A 23,649-nucleotide genomic window follows, 5' to 3' on the forward strand; every position below is an offset into this window, starting at 1 on the left:
GGAGAGGCTGCAAACAGAGGGGGCTGCAGAGAGACCTCTGCTCAGCACAGACCACACGGGGCACAAGGTGTTCTCTCCAAAGAACAGACAGTGTCTGGAAAAACACTGTTTGTCAAAAAACGTGGTCTCAGGGGGACATTGCATCTAACTTCCAAAAAATACCATTACTTAGTTGAAAATTAGCTCTACTTTAGCCTAAATCAAAATATTCCAATTTTGGCAATAGTAACTACTTCTTGTATCCCAAAGTCACTTCCCTCAGCAAAAGCGGCCCCAGGCACCCCAGGGTGGCCCCTGCTGCCCAGAGAGGCACTGGGGAGGGGACAGCGATCCCACCTGGGAGCCTGGTCTCAGAGAAGCTGTGATGGATGGGGAACACGCCAGAGGCTGCAGCATGATGTTCGCCCTCTGCCTGTAAGATGAAAATGTGCTTTCAGGTGTCACTACATCCCCTTACGTGCTTTAGGGACTTGGAGAACAGTGAGGAAGAGCTAGGACAGCTAAGATGGCTCGGTCTGCCATGTCTGGCCAGGATGTCCACTTCAGTGTGGAGCAGGTTCCTAGATCCAAGGCTGGCGTCAGTGTTGGTTTGCTGTGGTCAAGGTGCTTGGCTCTGTTGGCAGGGCTGGCAGCAGTTGGGCTTTGCAGGTGGGTGAACCACAGTACAGATGACACAGACCACAGGTGGCATGTGAAGGGAAGCGGTTGACCGCCCCACATCCCAAATCCTGCTGAATCCAAGCCAATGCTTCTGCGGGCCTGGAGAAATACATCCCCAGCCCTTAAGCCCCACTGAGTGAGACGAGGCAGAATGATTTCTGGATCCACTGCTATTGAGAGAAAATTTTTTCTTGTGAGCTGTGACATTTTGGTGAACCCAGAGGGTGTGATAATAGGTTAAGTGCAGCCACATTTGGCACCATACAGTGATGGCTCATACTTTTCTCCTGGGAGCATCTAGCAGCATCACCCTGAGAGTGACGCCCAGCTCAGTCCCCAGGACTGTGTCGTCAGAGCTGGCTCTGTTCTGGCTGGAAGAGGTGTCAACTGGGGTCAGGCAGGTCCTGTGCTCCCTTCTTAAAAAACACCTTCGCCAAAGCTGTATATGAAAGCACTTGGACAAGTTTTTATAACACCTGCATTTGTTCAAAAGCAGTTAGGAGAGAGCAAGGAAAAGAGAGATTTGTCTTAAGCAGAAATGAAGAACTAGCAACAGTACTGTACATGACTCAGGAATTACACAGTGGTAAAGACAACAGAGTCTTCAGCCAAGTCAGGCAGTTGTTAAATGGAGACCCTCTTCAGCCTCTTGGAAAGAAGGTCCTGCCTCTGACAAGGCCAAATAAAACACAGACTTTTTTCCCTTAGCATGATACAGCTGTATCCCTCAGCTGCACAGCCATAGTAGAATTGTAATTGAGGACTGACAGATTGTTGGTCTCATATGCTGTATACGAGCTCTTCAAAGCCCTTTCTTCACAATGGAAAGTCAAAGCAATGTTTTTTTAAGATGCGTGTTTCCCACCTGCCAACTACAAAATGGCAGATGGCCAGGGATGCAACCTCACAGCCAAACTGCGAACGAGGAGTCAGGCTGCACCAAGATGTACCAGAAAACAGCTATAATAGGTTTGGCTTTGGTACCAAGAGACAACAGAGAAATAGGCTTTAATAAATGGCCTAAATATGCATTTATCTTGAAGATACAGCCACTTTGATCCTCTGAGCATACCAGCATCAGAGAGACTTTAATAGCTCCAAGCAAGCATTGCAATAGCTTGGATAAATAATCTGAATTTTATTACTTTTCAAGAATGATGGGAAACGCTGGAAGCTGATGTTGTTGCATGAACTTGATGTGTAGAATTTGTTTCTCTTTCCCTGGCAGGCTGGAGGGCAGCAGGAAGCAGGATAAAGCTGGAACTGCTGGGGATTGGTCATCTTAAATTGCATTGCTTCACCCAGGGTGTATTTTAAGTTATGCCAAGGATGTAAGGGTAAACATTTTTTTTTTTTTTTTTAGCATTTCAGTACATCTAAATATACCAGGGAGCAGTATTTAGAGGCAGGCTGCTGTGAGCCAGAGAAGTAAGAGGCAGAGCTGACGCAGTACTCCTGATTCACAGCTCCCGCATTTTAACTGTCACACAGCAACAGAAATGGAAGTTCATTATTTTACAAAAGAGCAAAAAGCCAGAATAATTTCACACCTCTTCTGACCACTAGTTTGGCCTGAGACCCAAAGGGGAATCCTGGAGCAATAGAAGGAACCATGGTTTGTGATAAATCATCAGATTAGTTCATATATATCATCTGATAAATGTGAAGATCTGTAAGATGCACAAGCCCACAGCAGCACAGCTCTGAGAAAGCATCTTCCCTTGTGAGAGGGCTCTGCTCTTTTCATTTTTTCACAATTAAAAAGCTCAGCTCCAGATATCCAGGCAAAACCCTGGGCACCTGGCCCATGGTTAAACATTGCAAAACCAATACAACAAAGAAAAAGCTCCACAGTTCCCTCCACTCCTGGACACACCAGCAGCTCCTCTCCTTCCACAGCCAGCCAAAAGATGAAGGTTGCGCTGCAGTTCCCAGCTGCTGAGAACTGTGATGGGACACAGGGAGCTGCAGGATGTATGGCTGCAAGCCCCCCTGCCACCTCCTGCAGCTGCAAATACATTGCCACATGCTGCGCTCCACCACAACCAGATAATACACCCAGCCACACCTGAGTGCAGCCCCAAACCCCAGCCACACAGCCCTGGGTGCCAGAGATTCCAGCCCACCCTGGCACGGGGCATGTATTTGGGATATGAGTTTCCTCTGAAGATAAAATACTTTTATAAGGGCTAAAGTGATGTTTTTGCAGGTGCAGCTCATTTGTTTCCCAGCCGTTTCCCCCTGTAGGTGCTCTGGGCTGACTGGCAGATTCGGCCAGGACAGCAAAATAAAGACACATAGTGTATCGCTGCCCTGCCTCTGGTTGGGATGGCACTGCATAAATTCATAAAAAGGACAGATTCATTTGTCAAGGGAGATCAATAGTTTATTAACTTAACGGTCAGTTCACCAAAGCTCCATCTTTCCTTGGGTTTCCAGGAAGGTGAGGACCGGGGATGGTGTGGCTCTTCCCTCCTCACCTGGCTGAGGTGAGCTTGAGCAGGCAAGCCCAGGCAGGGTCTGTATCGTTGCAACCGAAACCAAGCAGGGATTATCCCAGTTCTGAGTGGAACTGGTGACAATGTGTACTGTGAATTTCATTGGCAGAAAGTTTAACTCATTAAAATTATTAACAGTGAAAATCAGAGCATGCAGCACAGGAAAGAGTGTTTATATACGTCTGGTGCAAAGAGCAGCTCTGCAAGGTCAGAGAGGAGAAGAGAAGGATGTAAGACACAAAAGAGATTTCCCACTCCCATATAAAAAATAGTCCACAGAGAAAAAACAAGGATTGTATAAGTTATTTTTAAAAAATCTGTAAAACAACATAGCCAAGGATATTTTAAACACAATTATATATAAACACCACATGACTTATTATTAAGAGAGAGCATGAAGAGGTTTGTTTCAAGGAAAGGTTTTGTAGAATTCTGAGTTTCCTGGCCAGATCCCTGGAATGTCTCTTTTGGAAACAGATGCCCAAGAAAAATCACTGCCGTGAACAGGAGGATTTTGTGAGAGAGAGGGGAAACAGGGGAAGGATCGTAACACAAAATGCTGGAAGAGATTAATTGGGACACCATCTCGTTTAGAAGGATCTAACTTGTTCCAGAACTGAATTAATCAGTAACTTACTAGCAGTTCCAGGAGGGAAATATATTTTGTGGTAAGGCTGTGACCCCACAAGCTGATCCGTGTGGACGAGTTCCCCGAGTCCCTAAGACTCCCTGTAGGCACATGGGGTTTGCCTGCCTGCAGTTACCCACAGAGCAATGCCCTGCTGGACTCGCTGGGCTGCCACACCTGCACACCCACGGGGATCAGCTCTCGCTTTGGTCCTCAGATCTCCAGTTGTTGCCCTGGCCAGAGAGAAACAGCTACTGACGAATCCGAACAGGAGTGCCAGAGCAGGCTTTAGGGCACTGCCCCAGGAACCACCTAATCCATCGTTTTACATATGTACAGAGCACAATGCTGGCCACTTGCAATGCAGGCTTACATCAGCCATCACCTAGCAGATAAAGGTACCAAAAACTGAGCCAGAAACAGCTCTTTCTTTGCAGATGTATGAAGTCCTGCATCCTTTGCAGTGAGGGCTCCCGCCAGCTGCTCAGAGCGGGCAGATCAGTAAGATTTCTGCAAAGAACCAAGCATGTATACATGGATCATGCATTGGTCCCTGCTCATGAGGAGTGTTTGAGAGTATTAATATCACCCCTTGTCTGCTGCCTTTCAGGACCCGATCGTTCAGGGTACAATCCAACCTCTGCTTAACATATTGCTATAGAAACGCGCTGACAGTGATATTAAAGCTATCAAACTTACGAGCGAATGCTTGACAGCACCATGTAAACTCTCCCAAAGCTGAAAAAATAAACTTTTGTTCTAAACATTTGGCAAAACTGGGCTGGCAGTTGGTGGAAGTCCTGGATGGATGCAGCCGTTGAACTTTACCCGGCCATAAGACACGTCTGACAGCAGAACTGCACAAACAGCTTCTTTTCACAGAGCTTGTTTGATTTCACCATCTCACAGAAAGTCTTGTCAGCTGGGAGAAACAAGAGAAAATGAGGGCAGATTAACATTTTAAATAAACAAACATTGCACGTAACAGGCGGTGCAATTCGTTCCAGTGTTGGAGGAGAGAGAATTGAAAAGAAGAGCCGCTTTTTAAAGGCATCTTTTAATGAAGGAATAAAGCAGCTTTGCAGCGAGTGGGAGAATTAGCCCCAAGACTAAACTATAACAAAATACAAACGCTTGGATGTGTTTGAGCAACAGGCAGATATCCAGCAGCTCTGTCACGTAACCTGCCCACTGCAATCAGGGCTCAGTTTACTGCAGCCATGCCCCAGCAAGCTCAGGAGCTCCAGCACTTTCAGCTGGAAGTGAAAGGAATCCCCCAGACCCCTTATTTTAATTGTGGGGGAAGCACTATTGTGCCAGTGGTTCTACCACAACCACTTACCATTGGTGCAGGTTTCATTTGTTACACAGGAGCCACCAAGGAGACTGAAACCTTCTTTACATTTCAGGCAGTTTCCACTGGAGCCCTCGCAGGCTGAGCAGTGGTCATCGCACCTAGGGAGAGAGACCCTACTGTGGTCTGAACCAGCACAGCAACCCTCACCCCAACCATCCAAAATGGGCCACTGTTCAGAAAATGTGTCTTCCGGCACCCCAGCATTCAGAACAAACAGGAAGATGTGGAAAACAGCAAATCTGAAGCTTGAAAAGTTACTGAAGCCTTGGTTAAAATGGACTAACTGGTGCCAGCTCAATGACAGCTAATGACATCCCAAAAGTGCTCAGCAGGAGACACACGTCTTTTGCCAGCCAGCAATCGTGGTTAGAAAATAGCTGCAAGGGGAACCTGTGATGCTCCCACCCATTTGCTCAGAGGAAAGAGCCCAGCAGCTGTGCCACCTGCCTGGGGACAACAGCTTGCAGATACTATAACTGAAAGCCCCAGGTAGGGATGCTGGTCCCCTGTTTCCCCTGCTGGAAAGCCGGAATGGGTGAGCAAAACCCTAGGCAGGCAGGGACTGTATTGCGTGTTCCCAAGTCACCTTTAACCCTTCCCTTTCATGTTTGCTTTAATGAGCCTGAATCCACTCCCACTCTTCATTTAAAGCACAGAATGCTGGAGAGTGGGAGCAAATTGCTGCCTCCTGGCATCTCCTTGTCTCCCCACATGCAGCTCCTGTGCTTGGCCAAGGAGCAGCTGAACCCAAAACGGCCATGGGGCTAATGGAGCAGATTTTATTGAAAGCTGGAATATTTGCCTAAACATCATTCTTCCTCCCACACCCACTCCAAAGAGCCTGGGGCTGGGGCTGAGCCCCTTCCACCATAGCCCTAAGACACCTTGGCTGGCTACAGCTGTGGAGTGTGCAGCCTTGCTGCTCTTAAATCTATAGGGCAGGGGCATGTGGGGTCCAGCCTCACAGCTGCCCTGGCTCCCTCAACCCTATTTTGATTTTCCTAGTAAACAGCTCCAGCTCCAAGCTGTTTTCAGCACTATTTTTTGTAATCATTGCTGCCAGCACTCCTCATCAGTCCCGGCTTTGCTCTGGTTGTGATGCGGGGAGGTACTGTACCTCTTGCAGACTTTGTTGGGCAGCCCATGGCTGTCAGCGGGGTAGAAGCCCTCACGGCAGGCAGGGACGCAGCGCCAGTGCGGTGCAAGAGCCTCGGGGCTGCAGGGGACACAGTCCTCCCAACCTGGCCCTGTGGGGACAAGAGAGAGTGGATGATGTGGGTGGTTCTGGAGACAAGAGCCACATCACACCAGTGCGGCCACAGCTGTATGCGAGATCATAGAATGGTTTGGGTTGGGAGAGACCTTAAAGTTTATCCAGTTCCATACTGCGCAGCTGCTTGGCTCCCACCCCAAAAACTCAGCTTCTATCCCCCAAAAACTAGCTCCCACTCCAAAAAACCCAGCCAGGACCCAACGTCTTGCCCTCTGCAGAGCTAAGAGCCAGCTGCAGCAGCTCAGCATGGGACAGTACATCAAAATCCCCTCAGGGCATCAGCTACCACCCCCAAGTGTGCACTGATTTGGCTTTCCTGCGTTATGCAGAATAATACATGGGAAAAAAAGAGATGCTAAATTGGGCGGCAGAGCTGTTGGACAAGGGAAGGGCTTGGGAGAGGAGCTGGAAAAGCAGAGGGCCCCACTCTGACACTGGTGCGTTGTGGCTGGATGGCAAATGGCCGTGATGGAGGCAGTATTATTAGAGGCCTTCCACACGCCGGGCTTGAAAAATGGTTATGCAGGGAAAGGAGACAAAAAAAACCCTTGAAAAATAATTGTGGTGAAGTACATTTACACTGACTGGAATAAGAACTAGAAGGGAAGTAATTTTCTTAAGGGATTAAGAGCTTGTTCCCTTCCACACTTGCCAACAAGATCAATAAATATTTTGGATTTAGTCTTACAAAATTGCCCATGTATGATAGATGAGATTCATGCCACTGAACAAGAATTGTCTAGAGATCATATTATCATCAGATCTATGATGATTTTGAGGGCAGACACAAACATTAACAATGGAAAATAATTGGACTTTCAAGAAGCAAAAAAGGCAGGATTTAAAGGGAACACCGAGCAACTTTGGGCAACAGGGAGATGCCAGCAGCGGCCATCCTGGCCCTGCGGGGTGGCCAGGATAAGGTGCCTTGGTTGCCTGACATTTTTATATGCTGCAAAACCATCTTCCATCACTCTGAGAGGGTTTTATGGCCTCCCCAGCAACCTTATTAAACTAAAGCACCTGGCTTCAGGGGAATCGGGAAGTAAAGAATGGCTCTAATAAAAATGTAAAAACTCCCTGAAAACCTTTCTAATATGAATATACTCCCAGGACCTTGCAGGATGTGCTGGAGAGCTGGGATTGCTTCCCTGCTGGCACACTCTGCCTTAGCTCAGGGTGGGTACCGTGGGCATCAGCTCTCGAGGCACGAGTGCTTGGTTTTGCATGGGGATGCTGTGGGGCAAAAGATATACCTGTGGCAGCAGGGCAGGTCTCACACCTCCGGGGCTCCTGGCTGAGGTACATGGTGGGCTGGCACTCGGGCACACAGCTCTCTCCTGCCAAGCTGCCGGGAAAGCAGAGAGGACATTTGCGCCCAAAGCTACAGGTTTTGGGGACACCACACAGCCCATCCCCATCTCCACATCCCCCAGTGGCCTAGAGTAGCCTCAGCCTGCAGTGCAGGAGGCATTGGAAAGCCAGCCATCACTTCAGGAGGAATTAAAGTCCTGTTTGGACCAAAGGGACAGCTGCAGGTTCCTTAATTAAGTATCGAGGAGGAAATAAAATTCTTCTTTCCTGTGGGCAGCCAGCCTGGCTTGCCCAAAGACCTTTTGCACCATGAGGCTCCTGGGAATAGAAGGAAATTGGTTCAGTGCCTTGGCTGGGCTGGTGCTGCTTTGCTGTGGCAGGGATGATTTGAAGTCCTGGCTTAAAAGGATATTGGACAATAAAAGTCAAGCACCATGCGGATTATGTCCGACAAGCGCCTCCACTTTAGCTTTTCCGAGGGAGTAGATAATCATTTGGCAGCGGCAATTTCCATGTCTGAGAGAGCCCTGCTGCTACACTATTCCTGGCCTACTTACAGTCCCTGAATGATGCAAACTGCTATGGGATAGTAATTCCATACGTGCTTCAAGATGGAAAACAGTGTCTTCCCAGTGCTGACGCTGCTTGCCAGCACGGCTGGGATCTGCATCCCACAGGAGTTGTGGGGCCAGCAGCAAGGACACCCAGTGCTCCTCCCAGGGCCAGGGCTGCCCCACCTGCACTGCTGGAAAACCACTATCCTACACTAACCCCACTCAACAGGTACATTGGATAAAATTTTCCTGCGTGGATGAAGCAGAGGGAAGGGTTTCTGCATTTTCAGGGAGATTTTCTGCCTGCCTGGAGCAGCTCAGCCCGGTACCAGCTCTGCTAGGTGAGCTAAACCGAGCACCCCAGGAGCTGCTGTGGTTGCAGGACAATGAATTTGGATGGCATCTTCTTCTGAGTGATCCTAAGGATGCAGGACTCAGCCCATGAGCACGGGCAGCACTGCCTGTGCCACAGGGAAGTCAGCAAGCACCGTCTGTACCCACAGCACAGCACTCACCCACTGCCCTGGCAAGCACTGGAGAAAAGGAAATTAAATTTAAATCATACTTCTCAGCTAGGAAATGGACACAAAGCACCACCTTTAAATTCCTAGCTCCACATCACAGCTATAGTACGATGGAAGCAGGATCTTGGGTCTTGAATACACTCTCTAATTTATCGTTGGTTTTCCCAAATTTAAACCACAGGTACCAACGCTTCAGGTATAAACTCCTCCCGTTCTGCTCTTTTACCTGAATCCATCTTTGCATGCAGTACATCTGTCTGCTTCGCCGACACATTTTTTACAGCTTTGATGACATTTCAGACAGCGTTTCTGACCTTTCAAAAAACAAAGCAAGGCAGGGAGAATAAAATCCGGACAGCGATTTGCCAGCGGCAGTTGGAGCTGCAAAGCCCCGCTGCACCCCAGTGCCAGCTCCCCGGGGCGGAGAGGCACATCCCCTGCCCCAACTGGCCTCTGCTATTGCAGATGACCTTATCTGTCATTGCTTGCTAAGAAGAAAAATGCTTCGCAAGCAGCTAGGTTCATTAATTACAGTCTTGTAATTAAGAACTGAGTTGAGTGCCTCTGCTTTGCACCACCCTCTGAACACCCAGAGGTTTTCTTCCTCCCTGCCCTGAGCAAAGCAGGTCAAAGGGGGAAATTCAAAGCCAATACTAAAAAATCAAGGTGTTTTCTCCACCCATACCACTTAGAATAGAAGCAAACTCTGCTTATCCTCATGCTACAGCTTGCAAGTGATAAACATCCTTACGTTCCTCGGCGTAAAACCCAGGTGGACACAGCACCACACAGGTGTTCATCTCCTGGTGTTGGTAGAGGTTCCGCTTGCATGCCGTGCACTGGGTCGGTCCCCTCCCAACACAGCGCTCACAGCCCTTGTAGCACCGGCGACACCTCCGGGCACCTTTGTCACCAAAAAACCCTGCAGGGCACGAGCTCACACACATCCTGGGGAAGGAACCAGAGAGGCTGGGCTTTGGTGCCAACACCTGGCCGCCATCCAGCAGCCTGGCACCCGCTGCTGTCCCCTCACCCGCAGCGTACAGGGTATCCCTCAGCCTTGATGGTGATTTGGGCTCATTTCCTTCTTATTCTTAAGATTTAGGGTGTCTTGAATGTCATGGCTCTGTAATAAAGAACTGGGGACTCTACTGACCAGCAACTCCATCTATGAATAAAACATTCCCAATGCCAGCTCAAGAGAATGAAGAGTGGAAACGCCAGTCAGAAGCGTTTTGGCAACTCAGCCAGCTGTCCCCTGGGCACGGGTGGCCCTGACCAGTGAAGCCAATGCTTCTTCCCAGCACGATTACATGGCCAGGATCCTTTGGGACTCTCCAGCTATGTGTCCCCCATATCACTGCACCCTAGTCCAAGGCAGCGATCCCCTTACATCCTCCTCCTTCATTTTCTTTCCCACGTGTCTCTTCTTATGTACAAACATCTACACTGCAGTGCAAGCCCCGGGGAAAGGCACTGCCACTGTCCGGGGACCCCGCAGGGACACCCCACAACCCCTCACCTGCCAGTTTTCACGCTGCCCAGGCTGTAGTGGATGCAGTTCAAGCACTGGTCAGCATTGGGGCCATCGCAGCCCTGGTCACCGCACTCCGGGTGGCATGGACCTGGGGAGAGACACACTGATTCAGTGAGGGGAGAGGCTGAGCATCCTCAGACCCCACCGCCAGGATGCTCTGAGCACACCCTCCCTGGACCAATGGACATGGGGAAGGAGCTGGGGACCCTCCACCTATCTTATCCTATACCTATGATCTTGCGGATCTTATCCTATCTATCTTATGATTCTGCACGGCTCTGGGTGCTCGCCTCTACTCCAGCTCATTCTCCCCAGCACAAATCCCACCCAACCATCCATCTGAACACCCTGGCACAGGAGCAGCTTTGAAAGAGGGGCCAGACCTGGTCCTTGGGGACCAGCAGGGAAGCCCGCCTTTGCCTGCACCAGGGAAGAAGGTGGGCAGAGAAGCTTTTTTTACACCTCAGACAGTTGCACCACCAATTAGTGGTGGGAGAGCTGGAACGGGGTGTTTTGCTACCTTCTAATTTCACCGTCCTGCTGCCCTGTGCTGGCCGCAGGCACTACTCCTCCCAGCCAGCCTTGGCCCCAGGCAGGATCAGGCCTTGTGGCTCCCCTCATAGGTATTTTCCCAGGTACTTTGGGGAGGACAACATGGCAGCTCAGCCAGCGCTTACCTGCATACTCCTCCTCCTCCTCCACCACCTCCACCTGGCTCTGCAGGAAGGCGGCTCTCGATGGCTCCATCTCCGATGCCGACACCTCCAGCATCCTCCCACGGGACTGGGGGCTGCCCAGAGCACCATAGGGGTGCTCAGCTGTCCCATAGAAGAGGAGGCTCCACTCCCTCAGCTTACCTGTGGGGCAGACACAACATCACCCATTCTACTCCCCATCCCACTCATCCCCAGGGACCTGGCTTTGGCGGAAGGAGGAGGATGGACCAGATCATCAGGGCTTCACCACTGGTGCAGCAATGCAGAACCAAACAAAGAACACCCAGAAACATTAATGAGCCCCATAGCTCCCAGCCGTTCAAGGCATCTACAAGGGATTTTTTTATTCCATAACTCAGCTGATGCACCACAGCATCACCACAGCCTTCACGCCCAACATGTAGTGAGAAACATTAACTTTAAAAGCTCCATAATGGAGGGTTATTTCTGCCCAATAAAAGCTGCCCGGCACACACTGGGTTATTTCTTGCTGCTGTTGTTCCAGCCACTCCCCTGTCCAACATGTCAGAGGTCTGAGCTGGCCTGGTGTCCCCTGAAACACTGCGGGGACCACTGGAGCCTGTGCTGCACTGAGGACTAGGGATGACGCATGCCAGGGTCCTCCCCAAACCACCACTTTGGGGAGACGGTCCAAAAAAAGCTGCTGCTTCTTTTCAGTGCTGTTTTTCTTTCAATTCCCCACCAACACAAGTCACTTCATGCCTGCAGCACACTGGGCTTTAACCACTAATCCCTGTGTTTCCAGGAAGGGCTTAACACTTCCAACACCCAAATCTTTTGGCTCTCTGAAAGGGCTGAGAGCACCCACCTGCTGCAAGCGAGCAGCACCGACACGGAGCCCATGATGGGGTGAGTTCGGGTGGCATCAGCCAGCGAAAAGCTCAGCCACACGCCTTCTCTGGAAGAATTCACTTTAAATCTAAAATGTCCTTTGTGAGAAAATGCCACACCGTTTTAGGGCTGATTGCTGGGGATGCAGCACAGTCAGTGACAGGACACCCATAATAGTTAATTGGTATTAAATTAATTAATCAAATTGGTTTAATTTAATGGTATTAAAGTAACATTTAAGATCCCTTTCTGCTGCAGGATGGGACCATCTTCTCCTTTTCCTTCTGTTCTGCTCTCTCCACTTCAAAGCCAGTGCAGACCCTTTGATGGGAGTGACTTAACACACTCCTTTTCATTTAGTTTTGCAAAGCCAGGTAAAGCCAAGCCCTGACGCCTGTGAGGGGCTTAGAAACACCTTCTACAAACTGCAAGTACAGGGGGAAAAGCAGCTCCGTGACCGCTTTGCTGCAGCTCTGAGTTCAAAAGATTTTTGGGGAAGGTAGCAAACAAAACCACTTCTGCACAATGAACTCCCACATGCGCCAGAAAGTCGCATGGGGGAGGTTTTTAATATACTCCTGGCTTCCTATCAGTGAGCGTGTGGATTTTAACCCCCGCACAACATGCACCAGCCCCAGGCAGGATACTTCATGCCTGGTGCCACCAGCAGACAAGGCGGCTGCCCCTTCCCAGTGGGGCGGGATCCTCCAGCCCAGCTCCTTTGCCAGGAGGGGGTCAGGGAACAGGCGGCAAACCACGGAGAGGGGTGACACAGCGGGCTTGAGGACACGCAGGGGGCCAGACTGAGCCCAGCCACCCCCCACCGGTCCATGGCAGCCCAGGGAGGACATGTCTGTCCGTCCGTCCATCCATCCATCCCTCCACTCCACAGCCTGAGGGGCATCATCCCCTTGTGCCATTGCACAACCAGCCCACGCGCCAGATGTCCCAGCAGTGAAGCAAAACAAACAAACAATAATTACAGCTCTTGGGTTTCCTCATTTTGACTCATTACAGTTTAATTTTGGAAACCTGGCTCTTGGTTGCAACAAGTTTGTTTGTAGGAGAAAACCTGCTCCTGGCTCAGCCACACTGGCAGGCTCCCGCGCTCCGGGCTTGAGTTTTATTCCCATTTTTTAAAAATTTGGGCAATAAAGTTTTGATGAAGACCTTAAAATTCACAGCAAAAGTTTTGGCTAAGCAAAACAGCCTTCAAAGATCTTTGAGGGTGAAGTGGACCAGAAGGTGCCAGGGAAAATGAGTGCTGGTGGACCCTTACCTTGCACTGTGGGATTGCGCACTTTGGACGGTGTATCGTGGATCTCTAGGGTCCACTCCCCTGCTGCCCGCTCCCCCCAGCAGTGGACAGTCATGAATTCCCAGCCCTTGAATCCCTCGTTGGAGTGGTCGAACACCCTGCAACAGTAACGCCATGCATCGAGAAGTGTGACTTTGAACATCTTATTTAATCAGAAAGTGTAGATAGGTAATTAAAGATTTTATCGATGTCTCTGCCACTCTTGTACTGAGCCTTCCTGCAGCCAAGACCCAAGCATGCCCCCACTTTCAAAAAAATCCAAGCAAACTTGCAGCAACCCCTCAAACAAGGATTCTGCCCAGCCCAGGCATGTGCTGGTTCCAGCTCCTCTTACCTCCTGGCGAGGAGCTGTGACCTGGTCCCCGCTGGAGAGATGAGGCTGATCTGGAGGTCACCTCGGCGTGGATGAGAGATGCTGAGCCGCACCACGACATGCTCCAGGTAGAGTACATGCTGGTCATGGTGCTCAGCACAGGCATTGCTGAGTGTGCTGGCACGCAGCACATGGTCTGCACGGATGTACCTACCAGGGATAGGAAGAGCATCACGTCAGGGACAGCAGTGCTCCCTGGTTCCCAGTAGCTCAGGCACCAGGTTATGTTTGAACCTGGTCTCCTACGGCTTCATAGCAGAAATTATCTCATTCTCCATTGCAACACAGTGTCCTAGCACAGGAATTTGCTGAATTGCTCGATGGTAATGAGATGGGTTTGAACTGCCTCTAAGATCTATGCCTTATGGGCTGCAAGGGTACTTCATTGTTATAATTATCAGCACAGCGTTCCTCTTTGGGTTGTAATTAGTGTCTGTATCAGATAAATAATATTGTGAACACATTTGGCTCCAATTCATTCCTGTTTTGCACACGCAAGTCTTTCCGAAGGGACTGCTTTCCTGATGAACAACTCAACTTGCTCTGCAGCCAGGCAAGGCTTTACCAGGAGTATTCATTTGGTCAGATCCCTGATTCCATTCTTTAACCTAGCAGAGACAGACCTACCAAGGATGAGGCGTGAACCTAAACTGGTTTGAACCTGAACCCAAATTCCAAGAGACCTCAGACAATGGAAATTTGGGAATCGTTGCAACAAAGCACCAACTTTTGGTGTCTTTCATTGAGACAAGGTATTTGGTGGAAGAAGGAGAGTCCTATACATCACCGCCCATGTAGGACCCAGTGGGTGAGTTGATTTTGGTCTCTCAGCATCAGCCCTCAAAAATTCCCTGCTGATCATTCATCTGGGAAGTGAAAGCATGCTAAAGGGTAAAATAAATCACCTGCCATCAAAGCTGGTCCCAGAGAGCCCCCATGGCCCTGCTGTGAGCTGAGCCATAAGGCACAGGACCTGGCTGGGCACTTGTGGGTCAATAAACAGACCTCGGGCTGGATAGGCGGGCCTCTTTGACTATGAAATCCTTTAATATCACCTTGTCTGCACCTGGGCTTCTCCTGGCCACTCCAACTCCAAATTTCCATTTCCAAATGCTGGGAGAGCAGCTGAGCCTTTGCATTGCAAGAGCTGGCTCCTCCAAAGCTCCTTCCAAGCAGCCACATGCCCCAGGAGAGCCCCCCCATCCCATGACACTCACTTGGGCACCCTGTCCAGGCTTCCCACGCAGATGTGCTGTGGAGGGACCGACTTCCACTTTCTGGCTTCCACCACAATAGCATCTGCATCCACCAGACCAAAGCCATATAGATGGCTAACTGGAAAGAGAGAAGACTCAGAAACCCACTGCTTTCCAAGCAGGGGCCAGCAGCTCCTCGTCAGAGCTTGGAGGAGCATCTTCCAGTCACCAGAGAAGGTGTGAAGTTGACTCCACTGGGGTACAAGGTGCTTCAAAATGCAGAGCTCATCACCCTGCCCGAGTTACACACCAAATCCACATTGGCAGCAGGGACAATTCACTGCTGGGAGCAGCCTACCAAAAGGATCAGCCAACGCTGCAGCCCAGGACAGCCTCCATCAAGCAAGGCTTCTAAACATCTTGCCCCATGAATTACTGCCTTTTCCACCCTCTGCTCAACAGCCTCATAAGTAGTAGCCTTCAGGACAGCTGAGAGGCCATCCATGGTGAGCGCTTCCAAGAGCAAAGCTCTATGAACCTTTATTTTCCCTTGGGCAGCCATTTTTACCAAAATGAAAATGCCTTTGTCCCCGTAGCCCCTCACCTTTAAACCCGGCACCATTGGTCTTCCAGTCATCTGCTCGCAGGTGCACCGGCCGTGAGGTTTTGACTAGCAGATGCTGGATGTCCCTCCAGGTGAGCAGGGGGCTGCAACAACATGTGGCTCATGGTTTGACCCTACTACATCCAGTCTTTCCAACAGCAGCAGGAACCTCCATGGGTAGCAGCAGCTACCTCCAGGGTTAGCATTCCCACCCTCCCAACCTCCTTCCTGCTCCAAAAGGTTATGGATTGATGATTTAAATGCTAATGCCCTGCCTGGAGGCTGGACATCACCTGCGGTGCCCCAGCAGAGTTGGGTGCCGCAGGGAGGGATGCCAAGTGCACACAGGCATTACAGGGTTTATTCCTGGCCAAGAGTATTTAACTTTCCTGCTCCAGAGTATATCCGGAGCAAATCAGGAAGGTTTTCCCCATTTTCTTGTAGGAGGCTGGGAATGAAGCACATTCCGAGGCAGGGTACCTGGCTCAGCAGCTCACTGATGCGTGCTGCTGAGAAAACATTCCCTGCACAGGAAGAACAGCTGGAAAAAAAAACCTGCCCTGGTCATTTAGGAGAAAAATGAAACCCCAAGTGTTTCTAGCCCCTCTCCTAGGTGGGGTTTGCATGAGGTTTGTGTGTTTAGGGTGCCTGATACTGAGCGTTGTGTGCTTTTGAGCCCTACCAGACCCCAGCCTAGGGCGATTGCTGAAGAATATGCCACAGTCAGTTCTTCAGCATATCGAGCTAGGATTTATTACTCTCAAGTAACATTTACGGAAAGGAATTCAATTTATTCATTCTCGTCATAATGGAGTGCCTGAGCACCAAGCTCTGGTACTTAATGTTGTGGTTTATGCCTTGGCTAAACAATTCAAAAATTACATCTAAAGCTTTTAATATATTTGTAATGAAACTGGCATCTCTGGAAACGTGCTCACCCACCCTAGACACTGAGATTAAACTGGAGGAGATGGAACGGAGCCAACATGTCGTGACAATTGTCTCCAGACACGAGCACAACACTGCCCTGTGACTTATTCACAGCCTTATTTCCACCACATTAAAAGAAATGAATAACAGCAAGAAGTTCATGAGAAGATGCTCTATGGATCAACACAGGGATGCCCAAGGGGTGAGACTGGTCCCCAGCAAGGGCTACTCCTGGGCTCGGGGACAACGATAGGACCAGGACGGGGACAGGAAGGAAAGAGCAGCTCTTTTGAACCAGAGAGCACGTCGCAGCTGGTCATGCTGCATGGGCTTTTGACATTATGCAAAAGTAGTCCTTTTCTCCCAGAAATGAAATATCAGTTGAAAACCATCACTTCTACAGACATTTTCCATTTTCCTTGATGTTTTCTGACTTTTTTACCCCGGGAAGTATTTATATAACTCCTGTTGGAGCTGACTGTCAGGGGTTTCAATGTACCAAATGAAAAGCCTGACTTATCTCACCAACCCAAACTTTTCAACAGATGGCAACAAGTGAAGAATTAGCTCAATAAAACACCTGCAGGAAGATTAGACACAAACCAACAACACTGTACCAATCCATGCCAAAAAGGAGCAATTTAGACTAACTTTACCCCATTCTGAGTAGCTCCAGAAGTAAAAAAATAACACGTTATTTTCTTTCTGGTTTGCTTGCCAGCTACTAAATTTGGAAACATCCCCCCGCAAGCTGGTGGTGAGGTTACACTTACTTTGCCTCCAAAGCCAAGGCTATGATGCCTGCAACCATGGGGGCAGACACCGAGGTGCCAGTGTGGCCGTCCGTGCAGCGGTGCCGGAGGTCTGTGGTGACCTATGGAGAGAGGAGTTGCAGCCCTGTGCTGCTGGAGATGCTCCCCGCGCGGGCACTACCCCGTCGAGCACCCCAGGTTTGCTTGGGATGCTGCCAGTGAGGAGCTGACCCTGCGGGTGCCCAAACCTGCTGCAGCTCCTGCACCGCCGGGGTGCTCTGAGCCCCAAAAAGTAGGTGCAGAGACATTTGGCACATGGGAAAACACCTCTGCTTACACTTTCTTTTGCTCAAAGGTGTAAGAACTATTTAAAAGTTGAAAAAAGGTCAATTTTGCTGTGGGTCAGCCGGAAGAGAAGCTGTGTATGGAGCAGCGTGAGCAGGGCAGGGCTGGGGCTGGGTACATGCTTGTTGAGCTGTGCCATATTAAAGGCTTTCCCTAAAAGCTCTGGTTCCTGGCATTGGACAAGAATTTCCACCTGCATGGGGAAAAAAAGGAAAAAAAGCCATTTCCATTTTTTTTCATTTCAGGGCAGAGCACGATATTTGGACACCAAATGCTCAGAGCGGGGAGGTAGGCAAAGAAATGCCCAACCAGTTACAAGGCCAAATGCCAGGTCCTGCACTTGGGGCACAACAACCCTATGCAGTGCTACAGACTAGAAGTCTGTCTAGAAAGCTGCCTGGGGGAGAGGGACCTGGGTGTGTTGGTTGACAACCGACTGAATATGAGCCAGCAGTGGCCCAGGTGGCCAAGAAGGCCAATGGCATCTTGGCTTGTATCAGAAACGGCGTGACCAGCAGGTCCAGGGAGGTTATCCTCCCTCTGTACTCGGCACTGGTGAGACCGCTCCTCGAATACTGTGTTCAGTTCTGGGCCCCTCACCACAAGAAGGATGTTGAGGCTCTGGAGCGAGTCCAGAGAAGAGCAACAAAGCTGGTGAGGGGGCTGGAGAACAGGCCTTATGAGGAGCGGCTGAGAGAGCTGGGGTTGTTTAGCCTGGAGAAGAGGAGGCTGAGGGGAGACCTCATTGCTCTCTACAACTACCTGAAAGGAGGTTGTAGAGAGGAGGGTGCTGGCCTCTTCTCCCAAGTGACAGGGGACAGGACAAGAGGGAATGGCCTCAAGCTCCGCCAGGGGAGATTTAGGCTGGACATTAGGAAAAAATTCTTTACAGAAAGGGTCATTAGGCACTGGAACAGGCTGCCCAGGGAGGTGGTTGAGTCACCTTCCCTGGAGGTGTTTAAGGCACGGGTGGACGAGGTGCTGAGGGATATGGTTTAGTGTTTGATAGGAACGGTTGGACTCGATGATCCGGTGGGTCTCTTCCAACCTGGTTATTCTGTGATTCTGTGATTTTTAAAAGGCTCCTGGATTTTGAGTTAATTTTGATTTTTGAAGGAGCGGGGATGTGCCACCCACTTTTGTAAATAAACTTATTTAGGTGGAAATCTTCCCCCCTCAGCTCAGGTAAGGCACCATGCTGGTGGGGGATGTTTTACTGCCCAAGGTACAGATGGTGCATGGTGACATCAGTAATGAAAGACCTGGCTGTGATGAGACCACAGCAGCCACTGGAAGAGGGCAAATACAGCCTGGGAGGCAGGGAAAACCAGGCTCATCTACAGGTGCACATACTTTCAGGCAATTCCTGGGCTCCAAAAAGTCTCTGTTCCCCATCTGAGACTCCCACATCTTTGCCATCCTCCCTCTTTTTTCTCTCTCAGACTAAAAATGCTTGAAATACTCGGGGTTTTTTTGTTTTGTTTTGTTTTTTAAGCAAAGGCACAACGAGCCAGCACTTTGGGGGACAAGTAAATATTTGCAATGGTATTTTTGCAAACCTCCAGCCCTTTCACCCACTTACCAGGGAAAACACCCATATCCCATAGCTCTTCCCAAGGACCAGAGCAATTTTGGCCTCACCATAAAAAAGGAGGAAAAACCCACTCTGCAGGGCTCTTAGAACAGAGCCATCATCCAACCCAACCATGCAGAAAACACCCAGGGGATGCTGCCACGCTCAGTATTGGGGCAAAACTTACAATTTTCCGCTCGTAAAAAGCCCCACTGCTGTAGGTGGTGGCAAGGGTGGAGGCGCACTCTTCCAGATACCAGGGTTTGTAGCCATTCTCGGTGGTGCTGCTAATGGAGATGGTGTAGATGCTGTTGGTGTAGCCATCACAGGAGCAGTAGTCACCCTCTCTGCCACCGTTCCCTGATGCCCAGACGAAAATGGATCCCAAGCCCCTGCGGCCCTGTAGGCAGAGAGGGACAAAGGGTTAGAGGAGGTGTTGGACCAGGATGAGACCATTGTGGCATGAGGAGAAGGAAGCAGCCCTCCCCCAAAGCTGGGATGCCATCAATAAGCCTGATTTTGGGGTCTTGAAGTAGGGTTTCATTAGGGTGGAAGGATGGGTCCCATCCTGCCCAGTACTCATGTCCCCTGGATCAGCCCCCACAAACGTGCCCTTCGACTCCACCAGCCCTAGTTTCACAGGCAGCAACTCTTCATGAGGATGGGAGAGCCTCCAGCAACAGGGATTTTGGCACATTCCAAGGGCTCCCCTGAGGGAAAACATCTTGGGTGTTCAGAGCCCCTGGACCAGGTGGTAACACCTGGCACAGCACTTTCTGGGGTGCAGGGACAGCTCCACAGGAGGAACCAGCAGGAAACCCTCCAAAACCCACATCTCTTTCCCCAAGTCCACAAAGCCCCTCGCAACCCCACTCCCTCTCCCCCAAACCACCAGAAACCTTCCTCCAGCCTATCTTTTAGGTTCCTTTGATTTGTTTTTTTTAATCCTAGCCTTTTCTCCTCATGACTTGGCAGGAACATCTGATGAAGCCATCCCACCAGGTACAGCTGCAGGAGCCCACCAGGATCTGGGTGGGTGGGAAGGGTGCGCCAGCTACCCAGACCTCCCCGGCGCCAGGGGGAAAATCCCACCTGGAAGCAGTGGCCGTGATGCCAATGAGGGGCCCCTAACAAAGCCGAAAGTGTGGGGGAGAACCACTCCATCCTCCTTCCACCTGGGATGCCCACACTCCTGGAATAACCCAGCCCTGTTGTGAGGGTTTGCTGACAGGGTGCTACAGTCCCAAGGGAGGATTTTGGTGACCTGAGGGGGTTTGGGGCAGGAAATGAACTGGCTGGTTTGCTTCCCTGCCCCAGAAGGCATGGCTCGCCGGGGAGGGCGCCAAGCTGCGGGGCTTGGCTCGCGATGGAAGCACACGGAGCAGCCCCATCTTCCCCACAGCTGCTCCTGCCACAGGAAGATTTCAGTGCTAGCCTGGACAGATCTGGTGTTTACCTTCCTCCCACTGCTCTGTGGCAGCTTCCTCCACAAAAAATAATAATAATAATAATAAAGCAGCTTTGCTCTGAGGAATTCACTTGGATTTATTGTGGGTTTTAAGTGCTGGAGGAGAGGGATCATTTATTACCTGTCTCACCCCCTTCCTGGGGCAGAGGCTCTCTGAGCTGACACTACCTCTGGATACACAGGCTAAGTCAGGCTCTTTCCTTACTTTATGAAAGTTTTCATTATCTGGGCTGCCTCCTGGCCAAACTGGATGGGTATTTTCCTAGCAAAGATTTAATAGAGCTGTCTGGAGCTCTGCAAGAAAAAGTGCAATTGCAAAGGGAATTATTGCCCTGGCCCGCATCACGGAGAGCTCGACACAGCTCACCAGCCCACCAAGTCTGCTGCTGGCATCTCCAATCCTGCTTTCCAGGGTTTCCTGGATCTCCAAGGCAGCAGCATCCCAGCCCACGTGCTTGGCACAGACAGCAATTGTCCGGCTCTCCAACACTAAAATCCACCCGTCTCCAAGGAGCAGCCCTGCTGCATGCAACCCTGGCTTTCCTAAATCACCAATAAGAGGAATAAAACCAGGCACCGATTGCCAAAGAAGTGTGGAGACGTAATAATAATTTAAACTGGGATAAATAGACAGGGAGCCCAGATCTCCCTTGCATCCTGCACCCTGAGCATCTGAGCCAAGAGTGCTGAGAAATACTGCTCAGTCCTGTCCCAAACTCACATCCCTGGGATCCCTGCGCAGGTAGCCAGCATGGTTGCACAAGGACACAAACAGGCACATAAATAACGCTACAGCAATGCGCATCTAACACCTGACAGCGTTTCCTAGCAGAGCGAGAGCTCACCACATATTGAAACTCCCTTGAATTGGGAAAAAAACCACACTTTTTCCCTCTGTTCTCAAACAAGAGCAAATAACTACCAAGACTTCTGCGAGCAGACCTCAAACACCCAACTTCTTTATTTGCCATCTACCTAAGACAACGCCATCCCAGCAAGGGGTGCCTGGCCACTATAAAACCTGGATCTGAGCATCATTTAAACCAGGGAATCCCTCCTTGGCCCAGGTTGGAGATGATCTGGCTCACCCCAGCAGCACATTGGTCGGATGCAGGATGCACAGCATCTCCCTGCTTCTGCAACACTGCTGGGGCTTGGGTGTTTGCCCAACAGCACTTCATGAGAGCCCAGGATAAATATCCCCTCGTTAGCTTGGGAACTAATAAGGTGTGGCAGGAGGAGCGAGAAACAAGATGATAAATTACCCCAGCACAGTCCTATCGCTAATAGATAAAAGGTTATTTTAATGTTTCCATTAAAAACTCAATTTTAAGGATTTATAACTCAGTTACAGCTGTTTGCTTCGGCTGAAGGCAGCGGTTAACTATGTGCTTGCAGCTTTCCTGGTTATTTAACAAGAAGAAGTTGGAAATTAAGAGCTGTACATGTGGAATAGTGGGTGCTGCAAACATAGATGGTAGTAGGGGAGAATGGCAGGGGTGGCAGGGTCTGGTGTTTCCTCAGAGACAGAAAGAAGCATCCCAAAACAGCAAGGCTGTGCTGGGCAAGTACCCTGCTGCCGCCCATTTGCTCCCACATGGGAAAATAAGGTCTAAAAAGCAGCCTGTTCCCCTGTATTTACACAGCGTGAACTTCCCAGAGTTTCAATAGATTCCTCGGCAGGCTCACCGCCCCGGCAGGAAATCAAGTAAATAGTGGGAAAAACACTCCACCCTATTTCTAGATAACAAGCAGGCTGCATCACCCCAGCCCGCAGCTGCCCCAAGTCCCGGTGTGCGGTGGGAAGAGGTAGCAGAGGCAGGAATGGAGGCAGGGAGCGAGGCAGGGGGTTTCAACACCCAGCCTGGGGCTGCTGGCAGCAAAACCCAACCCCAAATTGACCAAAGCACCCAGGGAACACCCACTGCACAGCCCCGAGCTGCTGTGACACTTACCTAGAGCACCCACTGAGCTGCCAAGAAAGGGTTTTTTTCTCAATGCTTTTAGCTAATATTGTTTTTTTTTTAAAAGTGCCCTAAAAAAGATGGGGTGTGGGAAGGCCAGGGCACCCCCACCAGGGACTGACAGCTGTCAGCCACATGTGGCATTGGCTGAGCCCCTCTTGCTGGAGGACTTCAGGGACAATCATCTGAATTTTCCCTGCACCTCCACGACTGAATGCTGGCACTGCACACACATCCCACCCTGGCCATGATGCAGCTGCTTGTTCTGAGTGGAAAACCAGGGAAACGCTTGATGTGATGGAGATCCCCAGGAAAGTATATTGGGATGCAGGGGAGGGTGAAGGAGGGTGGAGGAGGATGCTGAGGGCACAGCCACTTCCCTCTGTGCTGGCACCTAGGGGGGACTTTGTGAGGTGCAAAGTCACCCTTCCAAGAACCTCTTCGGGTTTCTTAAGCCCGGCAGAGCTTTGCAACTCATCCTGGGGCCTGCCTGCTCAGTTGAGGCTCTGCCCGGTGGCTGGCACTGCCGGATGTTCCCACCGGGACCAGTTATGCTGAGAGGTCCTGCTGGTGCTGCACCATCACCAGGCACCTCCTGCTGTCACCACCCTCAGCCACAATATCCACCAGAGCTCTAAGGGACACCGGAGAAAAACTAGGAAAAATTAGAGATGATTCACCCCTCCCGCCCCAGCCCTAAGTGTTGGCATCACCTTGGGAGGCTGAGCCACCCGTCCCCGTGCCGGACCCTGGGCCAACCACGGCCCCGGCACATGTTCCCCACGGGGCAGGAGGAGGAGGGCGAGCGCGTCTGGGCGCTGCGGGATCCACACCTTTTTAATACCATGCTCAAAAGCCTGTTTGGCCAATAGACCAGGTCCATCAACTGTCTTCCCATCATCATCTGGCCCCCAGCTCGCGCTGTAAATGTCAATGTAATCGGGTCTGATGCCAAGCGACTTCGCTTCAACAACATCTGTTACATCGCCATCTAACATACGAATGCCTAAAAGCACAAAAACATCAGACATTAGGGCTTAATGGCTTGGATGAAAGTGCGAGGATTGCAATCAAAGGGCTTTGTTAACAGCGGCAGAAACCGCACAGCTCAGGCACGCCTGGAATAGCTTCAACACGTGGCCCCGTGCGCTAACAAACCCGGCAGCGGGAAGCTGGGGAGCTATTTTGGAAAGTTGTCTGTGTTGTTGACTTT

At 50.5% G+C, this 23,649-nt stretch overlaps 1 protein-coding gene across 2 annotated transcripts in view; it reads right to left on the reverse strand.

Annotated features, from left to right (window-relative positions):
- Positions 1–3,019: 3,019 nt before the first annotated feature.
- The window catches only part of PCSK6 (proprotein convertase subtilisin/kexin type 6), a 36,793-nt gene continuing 16,163 nt past the window's right edge, over positions 3,020–23,649 (reverse strand). The window contains exons 7-21 of one of the 2 annotated variants that reach the window (XM_069866383.1): positions 23,270–23,442; positions 19,192–19,404; positions 17,108–17,208; positions 15,405–15,508; positions 14,822–14,939; positions 13,566–13,754; positions 13,193–13,329; positions 11,023–11,202; positions 10,331–10,433; positions 9,560–9,756; positions 9,035–9,122; positions 7,673–7,764; positions 6,261–6,390; positions 5,129–5,241; positions 3,020–4,708 (exon numbers count right to left, since the gene is read on the reverse strand). In XM_069866383.1, the coding sequence (XP_069722484.1) occupies positions 4,611–4,708; positions 5,129–5,241; positions 6,261–6,390; positions 7,673–7,764; positions 9,035–9,122; positions 9,560–9,756; positions 10,331–10,433; positions 11,023–11,202; positions 13,193–13,329; positions 13,566–13,754; positions 14,822–14,939; positions 15,405–15,508; positions 17,108–17,208; positions 19,192–19,404; positions 23,270–23,442 (2,036 nt within the window). In that variant the 3' untranslated portion in view covers positions 3,020–4,610. Of the gene's footprint in view, positions 4,709–5,128; positions 5,242–6,260; positions 6,391–7,672; positions 7,765–9,034; positions 9,123–9,559; positions 9,757–10,330; positions 10,434–11,022; positions 11,203–13,192; positions 13,330–13,565; positions 13,755–14,821; positions 14,940–15,404; positions 15,509–17,107; positions 17,209–19,191; positions 19,405–23,269; positions 23,443–23,649 lie in introns of those variants that run through there. The other variant, XR_011338241.1, reaches the window with a different exon arrangement.

The sequence above is a fragment of the Phaenicophaeus curvirostris genome, chromosome 12 (genome assembly GCF_032191515.1).
Source record: "Phaenicophaeus curvirostris isolate KB17595 chromosome 12, BPBGC_Pcur_1.0, whole genome shotgun sequence".
NCBI lineage: Eukaryota > Metazoa > Chordata > Aves > Cuculiformes > Cuculidae > Phaenicophaeus > Phaenicophaeus curvirostris.